Here is a 15116-nt window from a genome sequence, read left to right on the forward strand (position 1 = left end):
GAAAGATACTTCATATTTAAACAAGAAACAGCAAAGAGTAAGTTTTGGTACAGTAATTATTCAATATAGAGCTAGTGTTTTTTTTAAAGTGACATAACGCAATGCACAAAATGCTGGGATGTTACCAATAACAGACATTCTTGTATATTTTTGCTTAAAACCAAGGATGGGGCTTGCAAGGTGTGGTAGATTTCTCTGATCTGGTTTTTGATGCTTTAAGCTGCTTTAGCTGTAGGCTGAAAACATTCAAGATGGAGAAGCAGTTCACTTGTTTGCTAACTATTTTTAATTACTTTTATTTTCTTTTTTTAATCTACTGTACTACAAATTTATTTCCTAAAGCCTGAAATATGCTTGCACTTTTAGAACAGAAAGGGAGATGTTTTCCTTTTATCATTTCTTGGGAGGGGAATCTGGGGACATTTTTGGAACTTTTGCAAGGAAAATCTTTTAAATATTTTTGACTTTGACTTTTTTCTTTTCTTTCTGGAACCTTGTAAAAATCCTGGACTGTCTACAAAAGTGATGCATATCCTTTTTTTTTAAATAGACCGGATTTAAAAATGCTTATGTTTCTCATTTTATTATAATTGTTCTCGTATACTACAATTTGCCATCTATTGTGTCTACCTTATTATTTCATTATGGCCCTTTAAGACAGTCACATGAACGTTGATTCAGTTTTTATGCTTTATGCTAGCCACATGATCATCACTTCAGTAGGTAAGTGCATTTAAATATATTTTAGATAATTAATTGCATCCCTCTGGGGTCCAAAACAAATTTGACAGAAGTGAGGTTTTTCAGTCTGCTAGGTACAAATGTAAGAGTGAAACAGAAAGCCCTAAAGGGGCAGCAAAGGTCCACACCTTTTTCAGCTGGCAAAAAACAGCTTTTACTGCTGCACCGCTGCAGCATCTTGAAGCCGCCCACGTCTAAACAGCCCTCTCCCCCTGGAAGGCGGCTTTTGATAACCAACACTTCCCAAACTAAAAAAAACAAGCTAACAGAAAAGCTGGACAGGTGTGCTTGAACAGCACATGTGCATGGGTGATTTTTCACTTCCTCCAATCATTATTTTGTACTGTTCATTCAACTACTTTATTTACAACTAGCACTGAATTAAAAGTTGCCAACATTAATGGCATATGGGATTTGAGACTGAGAGGCCAGATTCTGAATCTGTCTTACAATCAGCTCATTAGATAACAAGTTTGGGTAAACATCTCTTGCTCCATTTCAGGCCTCTTTCTGTGAAACAGAAAAAGACTTGATTTGTTTTACAGAGTCACTGCTGGTTGAATTACCAGACAGAGCGTAAACAATTACAGTATAAGCATCAAACGTGATAGAAACCTTGTTGATGTTCTTGCCTGCTAACATTACCCAGAATTCTCCTGGCATGGCTCTCCCCCCTCCTCATTTCTATTATTTATGGCAGGCAGAAAATAAATAGCTGATTTCTAAATAGAAAATGGCACAAGGGTTTATATTATGTTTAAAAAAAACCAAGAACTTTCTGGAATCTCAAGCACTGTGTTTTTAATTGCACAATGTATTTGTTGATTTTAAGCTTTTTCTACATAGCTACTGTTACTATAGAGCCTACAGGTTTCTCTCATGAGAAAACAAAACCCAAATTTGAATTCCATCAGGAATCTGGTACCTTGTAAAGAAATCACTCCATTAAAAGATGAGAAATAAACCCAATTCTGGAGTGTTTCGCAAGTTTGCTAACTAAGCTATTAGACAATGTATCCCCATCTGAAGCAAAATTGGAATGAGCCAACTTGACGCCAATATTCCAATGAATTCATTATGGAATGAATTGGAAACAGCAGTAGATCACTAATCCACTTCTCCCCTCCAGCACAGCAGAGAGGACATGAAAATCTATCTCTTTCATCTTCAGTTAACCAGTTGAGCTCTACATCCCAACACGAATCCTAGAACCAAACTCCAGTGGATAACAAGGACCCAGAGTACTAGTCATGATGGCTTTACTGTATTCCCCTTCCAGGATAAAAAGCACAACTGATGTACAGTGGGCCCTTGGGTGTCAGTTGGGGTTTAGTTCCAGGACCAGTCATAGATACAAAAATCCACGGATGCGCAAGTCTCATTAAATACAATCGTATAAAATGGTGTTCTTTACATAAAAAATGGCAAAATCAAGTTTTGATTTTTTTGAATTTATATACTTTTATATTTTAATATTTCCAAGCTACAGAAGTTTGAATCTATGGATAAAGAACCTGTGGATACAGATGCTAACTGTACACCTGACTACCGGATGCTAGGAAATAATTCTCTATTCTATGGGCTTCCCAGAGGCATCTAGCTGGCTTCTGTGAGAAACAATGTGCTGGACTAGATAGGCCTTAGGTCTGATCCAGCAAGATTCTTCTTGCGTTCCCAGCATCATTCCTTTTACTCACTCACTGCATTTCTCTAACAGTTGCTGAAATGTTAAGAAGTCAAATGAAAACACCCAAGACAGACACTTCCATTGTTGCGTATGACTAATGGGAGTACAGCAAATCACATTATGACAGATAAATTGTCAGGCTGTCTTCTCCTTTTGCTTTAAACAAATACTTGTGTCCTCAAGTCACATTTTTCCCATTGTAACTCTGAAGTCATACCAACCTTTATGCGAAAGAATATCTGTTTTCAGCTCTAACAAGAAACCTATTTGTGAAAACTGAGTCAGAGACACCTCTGTTAAGTTATCTTTAGAAAACTTCACTCTTTCAAAAAGCAGTTAAAGCTATGTGATGATCGACAACATTCATATATGTATGCATGCCAACTTCTCTATTCTTTGTTGGGAAGGAGTAGAAATATTTATATATTAAAACTGATTTTGAAATAAATAATTACAAGACCACAAGAACCCCTATAACACAATAGTGAAAATAATGTGAGAAAAAAACTGTATAGCAGTTTATATGGCAAACAAAGGGATCAGCAGTATCAGGTTATCAAGGCCAGCTTCATCATACACCAATAAAAATTACAAAATGGGCATTTAAAGTTGCATCCATGTGACAGCTTCTAAACAAGGGGTGGGCAAAATGTGGCCTGCAAATTGCATGGGGCTCCACATTGCAGCCTCACATCCCCTGTAAAAGTTTTTGCCAAAACAGCCCCTACGCACCCCATCTAGGTAATGGGAGGGAAATTTCAACAAGGAGAGGTTTGTTTCCCCCCAAACCGGAAGTGATGGAGCTTAAATTGCTTTCTTTGACAAGCTAATGATCTGCCACTGAAATCAAAATAAACTGGAAGCTAAAAGCTAAAGGGAAAGCAATTACTTTTGGAAACAATTGATTTTCTTCAGTAATTATGGCTGGAGAAGCAATTAATCCAGTGGAGCCTTTGTTTTTCTTTAATAAGCAAGCCTTCATTAAACAAGAAAAAGAGGGAAGGATCCCAGTGTCCCTCAAGCAAAAGCAGCAACTTCCTGGCTACCCATCTCCACATCTCTATGATCCTGGGGCTATCAATCTAGCAGCAACCACAGAGCTCCAGTCTGCTCCTCATTGTGCAAATATAATTAAATTAAATAACCCAAAGTTAATCAATTGTGATGTAGTTGGCACAAAGAAAATCTAATGCATGTGGAAAGCAGCCATTGAACACGGAGAGCTAACCTGCATAAAGAAATTGCCATGCAAATACAATTTCTACTGGCCACCAACACAGCAGATTATTTGACAAGAAGAGAGATCTGAGTCCAAATAAGATCAAAAAGAAATAACAAATCAACAAGCTAACATTATATTAAGTTTTAAATGGTAGATAAGTGAACTGTGAGGAAGAAGTACTTTTTGTGAAACAGTAATTTTAAGTAAAATATCATCTGAAATCCATCTTCCTACCTGATTTGGGATTTAGGGAATCACACTGTGAATTATACATGTGCACGAACTCCTGATGTCTTTTAATAAGCTGCTGCTTTGTTCCCTGGGTGGACAGCCCATATTCCTTCAGCAATTTCTTCAGATCACGGTCAGAAAGCAAATTGTAAACCAGTTTAGGCAGGAACTTCTTTGTGTGTCCAGAACTGAAAGATTTTTTTAAAATCACAGAAGAAGAAAACGTTAAAAAAAAAAATCCTTTCCTGAGGACAAATGAACAAACTTTCATGAGTTTCCTACAAGGTAACTAATTTTAAAAATACATAATTATAGGAGCACATCAAATATGTTATAGGGCCATGACTTCAGGCAGGTCAAGTTTTTGGTGGATAGGATTATGCCTGCAAATTTTTTTAAAAGGTTCTGAAGGATCATTTTGTTTTCAAGCCTTCCCTTCATTACTTTAAAAGTGTAGTTAGAATTTTGTGTCCTCTGTACCAGCTCCACCATTCCTGTTCTAAACATCAAGATTTCTCCCTTTTGTTTATTAAGTATATTTATATCCTCCTACCTTTTCCCCATAACATAGAAAGTCCTTGCCCATTTTCATCCTCACAACAACCGCGTGAGTCAAGTTATGCTGAGCTGCATTCAAGTAAAACATTTAAAATCTATTTCCTTATTTCCATGGCACTATAACATACCAGGCTGAGGTTTCCTGAGTGGCCTACCTATTAATATATAGTGCTGTTACAAACAGATGTATTTATATGATAAGGTGCGTGCAAGTACCACTCAACAGTACTAATATTATATATTCCAATTACTTTGATCCAGCTTTCTTACTTCAAAACATTACTGAAAGAGATAATAAAATATAAAGAAAACACAAAATGTACAAAGTTTGAAAACAACAATATCAAGCATTAGAGCATCATTATTAAAAACCAGTTTCTCCCAAAAGATTACCAGAAGTCCTATGAGCCAGATTTCATGTACAGTTGTTGTAAATTCCATCACAGAATCATAGAATCATAGAGTTGGAAGAGACCGCACGGGCCATCCAGTCCAACCCCATCCTGCCATGCAGGAAATCCAAATCAAAGCATCCCCATTGACAGATGGCCATCCAGCCTCTGTTTAAAGACCTCCAAGGAAGGAGACTCCACTACACTCCAAGGGAGTGTGTTCCACTGTCGAACAGCCCTTACTGTCAGGAAGTTCTTCCTAATGTTCAGGTGGAATCTCTTTTCCTGTAGCTTGCATCCATTGTTCCGGGTCCTGTTCTCTGGAGCAGAAGAAAACAAGCTTGCTCCCTCCTCAATATGACATCCTTTCAAATATTTAAACAGGGCTATCATATCACCTCTTAACCTTCTCTTCTCCAGGCTAAACATCCCCAGCTCCCTGAGTCGTTCCTCATAGGGCAAGGTTTCCAGACCTTTCACCATTTTAGTCGCCCTCCTTTGGACACGCTCCAGTAAATGCTAGACAGATACATCTGTTCCAAGGTAACTGATATCACAGACTCTGTCCTGTGGAAAAGATTTCATTCCAGACATTTGGAGCCACAGGTGGTAGTAGTAGTAGTAGTAATAATAATAATAATAATAATAATAATAATAATAATAATAATGTTTATTTATATTTCCCGCCTCTCCCAAGGATCAAGGCGAAATTACATCAGTAAAAATGATACAATAATACAAAATACGATCAATAAAATACTAATACTGAATTAACCAACATTCCTATTAGGTAGGGCACAATCATGTAGATCAACGCTACTCAAAGTGATGGTCCATGAACAAGTACCAGCACATAAGCCATAAGCTTCCAACCAACAGCAGATTTCCAGAAAAGAACTGAACAGTTGTATCTAATAGCTCCTGCTCCTCTCCATCTGGTAACTTAAGAAGCACTGGTATAGATCCTTTTTTAGGAAGAAGGACAACTCTGTTGTTCCAGACTGGACCAGAAGATTAGAAGCAGCTCTCGACTGTCCAAATGTATGAACGTATTGCATACCATAAAAAGGAGGAAGAGGGTGAACAAACAAAGAATGTGACAGCACCTTTAAAACTAATTGATTTTTATTTTAGCATGAGCTTTCATGGCTATAAGCCCACTTCCTTATATGAAGTAAAGAGTGATTTGTTTCTGGGCACAATTCAAAAATCTAGGTTTGCTTTTTTTTTTTTATTTATTTAAGCCATGGATGCAGACTCTATGGATATAGAGAACTGACTGCATATAGAAATGTAATATTTAACCAACAGCTAGGGAATTTATAGTAACAGGTCAAGGAACCGTCTGAATAACTATCTGTAAGCCGCTCTGAGAGCCTTTAGGGCTGAAGAGCGGGGTATAAATACTGTAAATAAATACAAAGTAAGGACATATACTTTATTATCCCCTCCTTTTACCCTTTTACTTTTGTACTGAAAAAGTACAAAAAGTACTCTGCCTTGGGTCCCATGTTGCATGAAAAGCAGGATATAAATTAAATAAATAACAAATAATTAAATTAATTAATAAAATACTCCCATTTTCACTGCACTAAGTCATTCTGTAAGTCTATCATATGGATCTCAGTCCATTCCCTTATACCTGTGATGGTGAACCTATGGCACACGTGCCAGAGATGACACACAAAGTCATTTTATCTGGCACACAGAGGGCAGGGAAGAGGAGGAAGTGGCACACATATGTTCCTCCTCCTTCCAGACCCTCCCCGGCCTTCAGCTACCTTTCTGGAGGCAGCTGAAGGCTGGGGACAGCTTGGGGGAGGAGGGGGAAGAGGCATGCACCTGTTCCTCCACCTTCCAGAGGAGGCAGCTGAAGGCCGGGGATAGCATGGGGGGAGGAAAAGCAGCATGTCTGTTCCTCTTCTTTCCCTCTTGCCTGCCCTGGGCCTTCAGCTGCCTACTGAAAGGCAGCTGAAAGCCTGAGAGGGCAGGAAAGAGAAGTCCTGTCCCCAGAGGACAGAAGTCCAAACTCCCAGCACTGACTAACACCCGGTACCAGAAGGCCTTTTAGTTTGGAAACTCAGCCCCTAAAAGGTTCGTCATCACTGCCTTATGCTGTAGTTGACTGAACTGCCATAGCAACTATGACTCTATCGGTCAATAAGAACACCAGAATGCCATCTTCTCTCCAGCTGCTTTTTCCATCCAGCCATTGTATTATAAATTTCTGTCTGGGACTGTTATATAAGCAGTACTGAACCACTATATTTTCCAGGATTTCCACAGCTGACTGCCCACACTGGTACAGGTTTATCCAGTTCCGATCACACTGAAATATAGTTTACACTAACCATGATGTCACAGGACTCACCACAAATATTTGGTTCAGATCAGGTGTACCCAGTATTACTGCCCCAGCTGCCTTCATCTCTGTGGCTTGGTGAGAAGAGCTGAAAGAACACTTATTTTATTTATTTTTTATCATGGGGAGGCTAATTGCTAAAGAAGACTACAATGAAGCTTCTTTAACCTTGATTTACTGCAATGGCAGGCAACTGCTGCAGATCTAATGGCATATCTTCTATCCTTAGGACACCAAAAAACAAACAAACAAACAAAACCCTAAGAGCAGAGGTACTAAGGTCCAGTTCTGGGTTTGAAAAACAAGTATTATGTGACAGTGGAGAGGAGACAGTAAAATCTATTGAAAGGATGAACCACCATTCCTGAGAGCTTTCAGGAAAGACAATTCACATTTCCTGTTCATCTGTTTCGTTTTCAACCAGAAGTGGCAGTACGGGAAGTCTAGAGGAAACAAGGATGGCACACCTGACTGGAAGAAGGGGTGCATGCCTTATCAACCAATGGTTCAGTGGAACATGGGTAAATTGCAGCCCAATGACCCCACCTTTGTGGCCCATAAAGTCCATCACCAATCCCCATAAGTGTTAGAGAAAAAAATCTTTGGGATGGTTGATGTCTCTTGTTACCGGTGGTTCTGGACTGGTACCAACTGGAACAGATGCAGTCTTCTCAGCTACTCAATATCAAAGTAACTTCCACACAGATTTTCACTCAAATGAGGGTTTATTGACTTTGTTGCTATTTACACTTTACAGCAGGCTACTATACATCTATACTCTTTCAGAGTCCATGCTAGAAGCAAACTTGAATATGACATCAGTCTTTGTTCTCACACGAGATCAACCTTCCCACCAAGTGGACACACCTCTTTCCCATGAAGTCACCATACTACACAAGACCATAACAATAATACATTTTTTGTATATTATGTCTCAGGCAATGTCCTTGATGACTTGCTCTTCCAGGCCTAGACTTTCTGGCCTTCAACAGAAACCATTTTAAACCTTAGTTAACCATTGAAACATCTGAACATTTTCAATACAATTTAGAAATATATTTTAACAATAAGTGCACCCCCCAAAAAATATTGTCATTTTTTTCAGTGTGACCTTTGGGAACTTTTTGCCCATAAAACATTTATATCAAAGATACTCCATATCATACACACAAGCACCCCAGAACCCCATACTACCCAAAATACCTCCATTTTCCTTTACAACCCCACAACATCATTTCATGTTACCATTTGTAGAGAGACTACAAGAGAAAACAGAGGCATTTGGGCTTGCTGTGAGGGATATGGCCCATGGAGGATGTCTGGGGGGAAATGCTCCTGACCTCCACACAGTTGCCCACCCTGGTTTAGGGTCATGTTCAAAATGAACCCATGAGGCACAGAGATGTGCTTTAAGATAGGAAAGATTAGCTCTTCTGAGATCTGTGTAGTGCATTATAATTCTATACATATTCCCTGTAAAGTGAACTGCAGAAGAGCACCATCCTTGTATATAACTATGGGGCTTCTCGTCTATAACCGAGAACTACCATTTTCCAAATAAAAATGTTCTTTTAAAACTATATTTTGTCCCTGCTAAATATGAAACCAGAAAAAGATGACATTCCTCAAGAAGGAGCTAAACATGCCAATTGCTATTGGGGGGAAAATAAAGTCAAAGCACATTGCCAAGGTCATGTTTAATAACCCACAGTAGCTAAATCTTTTAAGACAAGGATCTTCTCAGAGACTTCGTAAACTGAATGACGCCTAAATAAAAATAAACTCGGTTATACATATTTCTAAGCATTCCAAGGGAAAGCACATTCCAGCTACATGTAAATCCTTACATCTTCAAGTAATAATGAAAAAAAATTGCAAAGAGCTGTCCAAATAAAGATGCTAACACCTGTTCAGAGTGCTAAGGAACAAACCTCTGTGGAAATATAGACTTCTAAAATATGTTTGTCATTGCCTTTCCATGGCAAAGGACAAACTAACATTCAGTCAGCCTATGATATTTTGCTGACACTAAAAGCACTAAAAGCAGACAGGAGGAGGGGAAGTAATAAGAATAAGCCCACAGAGCAGCAAAGGTAGGTATCTCAAAAAAAACAACAGCATCAAAAACAAAAACGCACAGCTTGAAAATGGTAGGGTTATTCTTAAAAAAATAATTCCCAGAACTCCCCACCCACTCAGCTAATGTGGCCCCTATTCGTGCTGTCTGGACATTAAAAGTCCAGAAAGAAACTTTATTAAGCTCTTCATTCAGAACAAACGTCTCACTTACTGCATTCCCTATGATTCCAACAAACAATGGAGACCAAATTTGAAATCAGTTACCATAGTTGTATCAAATTCAAATGTACTGAATATTTTTTGTTAAACACAAACAATTTACATATATAAAACATAAAAAGAACATAAAAAGAAAAAGAAAAACTAATAAAAAGTATACAGAAAAGAAAAGTTTAAAAAACAGCAGTGACTTCCTTAACCAAAGCCTTTGTCTATACTTAAAATCGTACATTAACTTTGTACTACAGTAATACTAGCATAAATCTTTCTGCTTATTGTTGAGTTTAAATTATTATGCAATATATGGAAAGATAGCCCCATTTTTAACAAAGTGATAAAACAATCCCAAGCTTTTTAAAAAAAAAATTAATCAAAGGTTTATCCTTGATCAACATTGTCAACTATTCATCTCAGCTTACTCAATTAATTTAATGAAATAGTCTTCCTGAGTTGGTATTGTTGAGTCCTTCCATTTTTTAGTATGGTATAAACAATTCTCACAGCTGTAATCATGTACTGCACCACTCTGCCATGCCTTTTCTCCAGCTGATTTTCTAGCATTCTCAGCAAATATACTGTATATGCTCATGTAAAAGTCTAGACATTTTAGTCAAGAATTGATTTAAAAAACCTTGGATGACTTATCCACGGGTAATGAATGAATGAAAGGTACTTGAAGTCTTGTATTATAAAAGGAACCATCTCCTGGTGAAAGGCAAGAGCACAAGCTATCCTGATAGCAATGAGCCCCTCTTTATGTCTTCATCCATCCAATATGATGAGCACAAACAGTTATGCCTGCAGAATTTTGTAAGTTTTTGACATGGTTTTCCTTTGCTTCTTCCTTTGGATTCTTTGTTATATACCCATAAATTTTACTCTCGATTTATCCACAGGTCATATCAAAATCCATAATTCTGACCCTAAAACCTGCCCTCGACTTATACATGAGATTGACTTATAGTTAAGTATATATGGTAATTTTGGTTTCTTCTGTATCAAAGTTTTTAATCTATCTTTCACTATCAGATGAATCTGAGTCCAGTATTTTTGAGTTTTTTCACATGTCCACTACATGTGAAACAAAGCCCCCATTATTTTGTCTACAATCATTTGAGGAATTTTTATACATCATTTACAATCTCTTTGGTGTACAATCTGTACATCATCTTATAAAAGTTTTATTTCAAATTATAGCTCAAAGTGAATTTTAAACTTTTAAACTTTTTTAATTTTAATTTTTTTTAAAAAAATTGAACTCTTTCCTTTCTCTAAATATGCAACTGAAACCCAATATTCTGATACCATTTAACCACAGTCTTTAACTGATTCTTCTTCTCAATCTATTTTAAGTAACATTTTATACATTTCTGCAATCAGCTTATCATCATTAATACAAAGTTGACTTCCAAATTTTGATTCTATGGATTCAAAACCATGTAATTTTTTATCCATCTAAAATCTCTGTTAATTGTTAATGAAATGAACAACCTCCTGCCTTGAGTTTTCTTGTTTTTATTCTATACTGTTCATTTTCTAAGAAAAGTACAGTAGTTCTTCATAAATTAGCTACTTATCCTTCAAATAAGTTGCCCTCTAAACAGAGTTACAAGTGGTGAAATTCATAAGGACAACTAAGAATAAAATCTCCTTTTATATTCATTCTAAATTCTGTCAGAGAGCTCTGGTGACAAAACAAACTACAATTCCCAGAATTCCACAGCAATGAACTGTGGCAGTTAAAATGGTGTCAACCTGGATTATTTCTGCAGTTCAGATGCAGCCCTTGGTAGATTTTTATCGTCAACTTTGACCATTTATGGCAAATCTTGCTTAATTTGATTTCGCACTTTCACACAGCTGTTCTTTAAAAGGTCAGAATTTTTATTTGTAATATTTGTTTCTAGATATTTGATCTTTTTGCCAATTAAGAAATATGATTTCTCAGTAGGCATTTGCTTCTCAGCTTTTTTCATGTTTTCAGTTTTCATAACAGTTTTTTCTTTATTCACTTGCTCAGAAGTGCTCTCTAAGTAAGCACATGGGATACCAAGAGCCACTAAATGCCAAAGCCCTTTATGTCAAACCAGCCCTACCACCACAGGTTAAAACCAAGGCTAAAGAAATGAGAGGAGGCTTTCAGTAACCATGTTGCTTATGGCTTTTTCTTCTTCCCTTCAACAGAAAACAAGATACCTTTTCATATGGACATCATATGAGACCTCTAATGGAATGCCAGAGACTGAATTGGAAGCCCAAGTCATCTACCTGCATCACTTCAGAGTCTGAACTTTCACAAGAAAAGGAATGATCTTTAAAGAAGCCCCGTCATCCATGCACCAGTACTGTTAAGATCCTTTTCAACCACAGTGTTTTTCTTAGATAAGCAATAGCTTACATCCTAAGGACTGGAGCATGGCTTTGGTGCGGCTTCCGGACTTTTAGAACGCATGCATCATTTAAACAGTATACCTCCAAAATGACCTGAAGCAGCTTTATTTTGGCCTGTCTGTAAGGGCCCAAAGTTATTTAAAAGAAGAAGCTTCCAAAAGCCTTCTTCTGGCTGCATGGAAGAAGGAGCGAGGTGTCATTCTGAGACCCAATGCATCTTGTATATTCATAGAATCGTAGAGTTGGAAGAGACCACAAGGGCATCCAGTCCAACCCCATTCTGCCATGCAGGAATTCGCAATCAAAGCATCCCCGACAGATGGCCATCCAGCTTCTGTTTAAAGACCTCCAGGCAAGGAGACTCCACTACGCTCCGAGGGAGTGAGTTCCATTGTCGAACAGCCCTTACTGTACATATATTGTGTATATCAGTGATGGCGAACCTATGGCACGTGTGCCAGGGGTGGCACTCAGAGCCCTCTCTTTGGGCACTTGTGCCGTCGCCCCAGCACAGAGTTTGCCAGAGTTTGTTACTAGAAAGCCAAAGAGACATGGCACTTTGCAATAAATAAGTAAGTTTTGGGTTGCAGTTTGGGCACTTGGCCTCTAAAAGATTCACCATCACTGATGTATATGTACATTTGTATTGTGCTGAACTATGACTTAGCATGACCTGCAAATGTAACCAAATAAATCACTGTGTGCATGTACCTGGACTCTCCAACTAACTTCACTAATTTAGCACTGGGGCATCTTCTGCTATAGAAATGTGTCTAATCCCTTCTACATGATTCATTCATTTATTCTTTATTTATTTATTTATTTATTATATGAATCACTCTTCTGCCATGGGCACTCAAAGCAATTTGCAACAAATGCCACTGATAACGTTCCCTAGCAACAAGCTCAGGCTCCATGGATAACCTGCATGTTTCATTAGGTTTAAAAAATCCTTGACATTGTTCATCCTGTTTGTGTGCTGCCTATTTATATTTCACTGGAAGCTCTTTCTTTTTTCACGTGGTAGGATGGGATAAACCACTCTGCTCTATTCATAACACAATTCCATTCATGCTATCACATAACTGTTTAAACCACTGTAAAAACTCTTTCTGTGGTAAGAGAACAATTTTAAGAAGTTTTCAATCAAATTAGAGCATATAATCTCATCCCAGACTATATTTTCAAAAGATAAAAGGGCAAGAGGGAGAGAAACTGATCAAAATTTACAGAAAATGGACAGTACTCAAAATCCAAAGGCAGTTTAAAACAGGGGAAAATTCTCTACAATTAAATTCCTAATGATCAAATTATCCATGCAATTATATAATTTTAAAATTGTTGTTTTTCGGGCATTCAAAATGTTTCCAATTTATGATGACTTTAAGGCAAACCTATCACAGGGCTTTCTTGGGCCTGTTACAGACTGCCAAAATAAAGCTGCTTCGGGTCTCTTTGGAGGTATGCTATTTAAATGATGCATGGGTCCTAAGAGTCCGGAGGTTGCGCCAAAGCCACATTCCATTCCAAAGCACTGGAGTGCAGCTTTGGTGCAGCTTCCGGATTCTTAGGATGCATGCATCATTTAAACAGCATACCTCCAAAGAGACCCGAAGCAGCTTTATTTTGGCAGTCTGTAACAGGCCTTGGTTAGGTTTGTTCAGAGCAGGTTTGCCTTTGCCTTCCTCTGAGGCTGAGAGAGTGTGACTTTCCCAATGCCACCCAATAGGTTTCCAAGAGACAGTGGGAATTTCAACCCTGGTCTCAAGAGTCATAGTACCATGTCAAATCAGTACAATGGGGGCAACAAACAGAAAGAATTCATTGATAGAACAAGATCACAAATTAAAGCGGAGGGGGAGAGAAAGTCATTTATTATCATTATTAGTGTATCAAGTGGGATACTCAAATTACAGTCAGAGTGAAATAGTTTACAAAGCAGTTCACTAACTATTGAGAGTTTGGGTTACGTAGCCAGACCCTACCCAGAAAAAAAGCATCTGCATTTGACTGGAATGTGATCCAAACCCTGAATGGTTCCCATATACAAGATAAATGAAAAGTTTGTTTCACAACATTTTTGAAAAATGGGATTCTTTGCATTTGGCCCTTGCTGAGTACATCTGCACATACCCATGGCTCCCAATTTTAATCACTCATCCAGTGGTTTGAGTGCCTGAACTAGAACAGCAGGAAACCAGAGTTCAAATCCCCACTCAGCCATAGAAAATCAGTGGGTGACTTTATTCAAACCTCCTTTGAATAAACCTTACCAAGAAAACCCTATGATAGGTAAGTTGGCGTAGACTTCAAGGCATATAACTCATGCAAAAAGCTGTTCAGAAGGTTGCTTAGGAGATTTCCAATTACATGCTTACATGACTACATTTCTGCATAGTTTAATAAGGTCTTCATGTAGGGACCTGGGATCACTGGGTTCAAAATGATGAAGCATCATAACCTTTAGAATTACCTTCTGCCTTAGCTGCAATCAGCAATCATTTTCCAGAAATCCTGTCTGTCTGACATTTTTACCAAAAATAAAAGTCTGAATCAACCTATCATCATGCCTCCCAACAATACTAACCTCAGTTTGAACATACTAAGTGAGACATTGCAATAGTGATGTTTTTACCTGCTGAAAACTTGTACTGAATTTAAAGATTAGACAACCTGGTGAGGAAAATCCAGAAAAATTAGAGAGGAGAACTTTTCCCATTCCTCTTCTCCAAGGATTTTTCCCCAGAAAAATTGGGAAAAACAGATTATGGAATATTTCCTTTTAGAATGATTATTAAATTTTTAAGACAAGGCATTCACATATTTATTGTCCTAAAATCATTTTAAATATCCATGTAAGACTCTATACATAATCAGAACATTACAATTTCTTGGTTTGGTTTCCTTTTCTCGGGTTTTTTTTTTAATAGGAATAAGTGTGGTCTGCCTGAGTGACCCTATGGAAATAAAATCATGTAATTTGTTTTAATAATAATAATAATAATAATAATAATAATACTTATTTATTTATACCCCGCTTTTCAGCCAAGGTGATCAGAGCAGCTTATTAAGTGTGCTTTTGGCCTGATCCTTACATTGGCAAAACCAAAGTGGTTCTTTACATTACAAACATTTCGTTCAGGACTTTTGTAGCTCAATTTCTTATAAAATAAAATAAACAAAATCAATTTGTAATCATATTCTGAACAAATTATATTTTTCATATACTAAGAG

The 15116-nt window shown here is 37.6% G+C and overlaps 1 protein-coding gene across 1 annotated transcript in view; it reads right to left on the minus strand.

Moving 5' to 3' along the window:
• The window catches only part of RAD18 (RAD18 E3 ubiquitin protein ligase), a 165182-nt gene that overhangs the window by 98891 nt on the left and 51175 nt on the right, over positions 1 to 15116 (minus strand). Inside the window, exon 7 of the mRNA XM_042454697.1 lies at positions 3885 to 4069. Coding sequence (XP_042310631.1) covers positions 3885 to 4069 — 185 coding nt within the window. The remainder of the gene's footprint in view (positions 1 to 3884; positions 4070 to 15116) is intronic.

The sequence above is a fragment of the Sceloporus undulatus genome, chromosome 2 (genome assembly GCF_019175285.1).
Source record: "Sceloporus undulatus isolate JIND9_A2432 ecotype Alabama chromosome 2, SceUnd_v1.1, whole genome shotgun sequence".
NCBI classification, from domain to species: domain Eukaryota; kingdom Metazoa; phylum Chordata; class Lepidosauria; order Squamata; family Phrynosomatidae; genus Sceloporus; species Sceloporus undulatus.